The 3,675-nt window shown below is 36.1% G+C and overlaps 1 protein-coding gene across 1 annotated transcript in view; it reads left to right on the top strand.

Moving 5' to 3' along the window:
- LOC116007863 (putative disease resistance RPP13-like protein 3) overlaps nt 1–3,262 on the top strand; it is a 17,395-nt gene extending 14,133 nt beyond the window's left edge. Inside the window, exon 5 of the mRNA XM_031248529.1 lies at nt 2,990–3,262. Coding sequence (XP_031104389.1) covers nt 2,990–3,262 — 273 coding nt within the window. The remainder of the gene's footprint in view (nt 1–2,989) is intronic.
- Nucleotides 3,263–3,675: the final 413 nt, after the last annotated feature.

Here is a 3,675-nt window from a genome sequence, read left to right as displayed (position 1 = left end):
AAGGAAGAGAACAAATAGTAAAGATGAAGACAATGACAATGTTACTCAAAAGAAAATTAAGAACACATAGAAAAATTCAAATTAAAAGTAGTATTTATTTAGACTATCATTTTTAGACCAAATATTTAAACTATCGATTTTACAAGGTTGCAGACATTTATTTTAGTAATAATTATAATGAATTTTCTATATTATCTTGGATTCATATTCTTTGAGTTAGATATTTAAATAAAAAAATTCGACATTCAATTACCAATGTATAAACTTCTCCTATATAATCTTGCATTGATATACTTTCAAATATTTATTTGAATATAAACATTGGGCATTAACTCATTCACGCAATGCGCGTATAAAACTAGTATATATATATAAAAGGCGAATGAAACTGGGCATACGCAAACAATATAGATTTGGGACGCAAAAAATATATAACCATACGCGATCATCATTATGTTCCTGGATCAAATTATGAAAACGTAATTGTTTGCATTGTATATGAAAAGTCATCATTATGTATATGAAAAGTCATATACTAACAGTATATCATCATTATATATATGTAGTCATATATTCTAAACATGGGCATATATAAGCAATTACAAACAAACATATGGAAAACATGAGCATACGTATGGAAAAACATGAGCATACAAACAATATATACGTAATTGTAATTCATGAACATACAAACATTATATGGAAAAATATATGCTCATCAAACGTATGGAAAAACATTATATTGTTTGAATGATGATGGCTTGCCATCATAATATATGGAAAAACGTATGTTCTACAACCTTGCTCTTGATACCAACTGTTAGATAAACCTTAAGTATAAGATCTTTAGAACACATGATTTTCACATATACTTTTATTAGCGTTTAATGAATATACCTTGGTCCATGGTTTCACTGCAGATGCTTCAAATGGAGACTTGGTTTCTCCCTCCATTAGAACACATGATTTTCACATATACTTTTATTAGCGTTTAATGAATAAACCATGGTTTCCCTGCAGATGCATCTGTAAACGCAAAAAACTTGAATCGTATATATTCAAAATTCAAATTATCGGTTACAAAAAGTAGTATGTATCAAACGAAAGAGGGGTACAATCTCTGTATAAAAGTCCTCTGATTCTCTATTAGAAATATGCTGATCGGAAGTATATCTAGTTCAAAATATGTTGAACTGGAAGTATGCCGATTGGAACTGTACTGAATTCGGAATATGCCGAATTAGAAGTGTGCTGAGTTGGAAGTATGCCAACTGGAAGCGTACCGAATTGGAAGTATGCCAACTGGAAGCGTACCGAGTTCAAAGTATGCTGAACTGGAAGGGTGCGGAGTTGGAGTATGCCAACTGGAAGTATGCCGAGTTGGAAGTATGCCAATTGGAAGGGTGCTGAGTTGGAAGTATGCCGAGTTGGAAGTATGCCAACTGGAAGGGTGCCGAGTTGGAAGTATGCCAACTGGAAGTATGCCGAGTTGGAAGTATGCCAACTGGAAGGGTGCCGAGTTGGAAGTATGCCAACTGAAAGGGTGCCGAGTTAGAAGTATGCCAACTGGAAGTGTACCGAGTTGGAAGTATGCCAACTGGAAGGGTGCCGAGTTCGAAATATGTTGAACTGGAAGTGTTACTAGGTGCAAATAAATTGCAAGCGTACCCCTCGGTGCAAATAAATTGCAAGCGTATTCCAGACAATATTCTGGCGAGATTTCGGAGAGCTTCAGTATGCAAATATTCAGAGCCCCATTTCCTTGAAAATGAAACCACTATTTATAGTGGTGAGTTGGTAGAAAAAATCTAACCAACTATATCTATTTGGATAATTCTTATATTTAATTAATATTTGAACTAAATATAAGGAATGTATCGAGACACCATCACGTCCAGGTTAATAATTTCATATTTTCGAACCTATTTATAATATCCACAATTTCTCAAAAATTATATCATCCACATGTATTCTTGATGGGCCAAACCAAGTCAAAGCCCATCAATTTGAGCAGCCTAATTGATCCAATAGCCTGATCCAACTCAATTAAATATATTCATTGAATTTGGGCCAGCAATTCAGCATCCAATTACTTTTAATTAATTAATTAGACCAATTAAATATTTATTGGGCCATTTAATCAACCCAATTAAATAAACATTAGTCCAATTTAATTAATTAAAGCAATTAATTTAATAACTCATTATCCGTCACGGTCCAATAATATTATTTGAATTTTCAGTGCCAACAAATTGCCCCTTCGAGACTTGCTTGGCGTGCTTCAAATGCAAAGAGAAGGAAGTCTCGAAATTTTCAGTAGTCCAAGAAGTTAAATTTGTAGTCCATGTTTGTAGGTAATAGTCCAACGAATTGTATCTTGATTGTAAACCTCCAATTTAACAAAGGCCCAACCAGAACTTGTCCAAAAGCCCAAAGTATGTCCACAATGACATGCCCATCTCATTTTCCGCTTGTTTTTAATTTTAGCCAAAGTTCAATTCCAAGAATCCCCTACTTAGAAATTTTGAACCTCAACAATGTGCAAGAGTTTACATGTTCAGGGATTTGCTAGCTGCTAATTACCCACAAATAACAAGTCAACGAAGAACTTCAACTTGAATTGGAGTCTTCACCACACTTTAATTTGAAACAAACAATATCCAAGAACAACCTAACTCCTTCTCGATTCGCAAGTCTTATCACATATTTGACTACATACTCTGAAAGTGATAAGGACTGGTGCAAGGAGTTGATAAGGATAAATAGAATAATTTGAGTTATAATCATATTCAAACTCCAGCATTCCACATTATAAATAGCAGATTAGCACATTATAATCATATTCAAACTCCAGCATTCCACATTATAAGTCAAGAATAAGAGAACATCATCAAGCCACTTGCAATTGATCTCCACGATCTTCCCCAAGGTAATTTTACTTCTTGCAATGCACTATTTTTTTGAAAATTCTTTTTTTTTTTTTTTGCAGGAGGGAGGAAACAAGATACGTGAGGCATGTAATAGAAATCACCTGAAAATTGATTTTCTGAAGTGCATTTCACCATTGCTTAAACTCACTGTCGTCACCAACAATGGACCGGAACTCCCTGAGAATAGATTTCTTGGGTTTTTCCATCATTGTTTGGATTCTCACTTCAGGACGTTGCTCCGGCACTTCAATGTCATCCCACGAACCACCGTTACTCCGGTAACGCTGTCGCCAGAGATCAGGACATTGGGAATTAATCTTTCGGGAAGTTGACCTCCATTATCTGATTTCGCATCGGCCTTACTGTTGCCGGAAATTAGAACATTGGGAATTAATCTTCCTAGAAGTTGATCTCCTTCCACTACTGTTCCAACTTCACAGCCGGGCCACAGTCTTCACCTGGGAATTAATTTTTCCCATTCATTGTTGCTCCGCCGTAGGGTGTTGCTCCGGCACGTTGCCATTCGTATGGGAATTAATTTCCCAGAGGTGTATTCCGTCGTCGTCTATTTGTTTGACCCTCACTACAGGGAAACATCATCAGAGACGAAAGCCACCGGGCATGTGCTCAGGCACGCCTCACCGTCATTGGGAGAGATAGCTGCTGGTACATTACTCCGGCACGTCACCATCGCCACGTTTGTCTATGAACAAAAATGAACGACTACAGAGATGAAAGGGAACAC

This window comes from Ipomoea triloba, chromosome 16 (assembly GCF_003576645.1).
Source record: "Ipomoea triloba cultivar NCNSP0323 chromosome 16, ASM357664v1".
NCBI classification, from domain to species: Eukaryota; Viridiplantae; Streptophyta; class Magnoliopsida; order Solanales; family Convolvulaceae; genus Ipomoea; species Ipomoea triloba.
The sequence above is the reverse complement of the archived record's forward strand: the minus strand, read 5'-3'. Positions and strand labels throughout refer to the sequence as shown.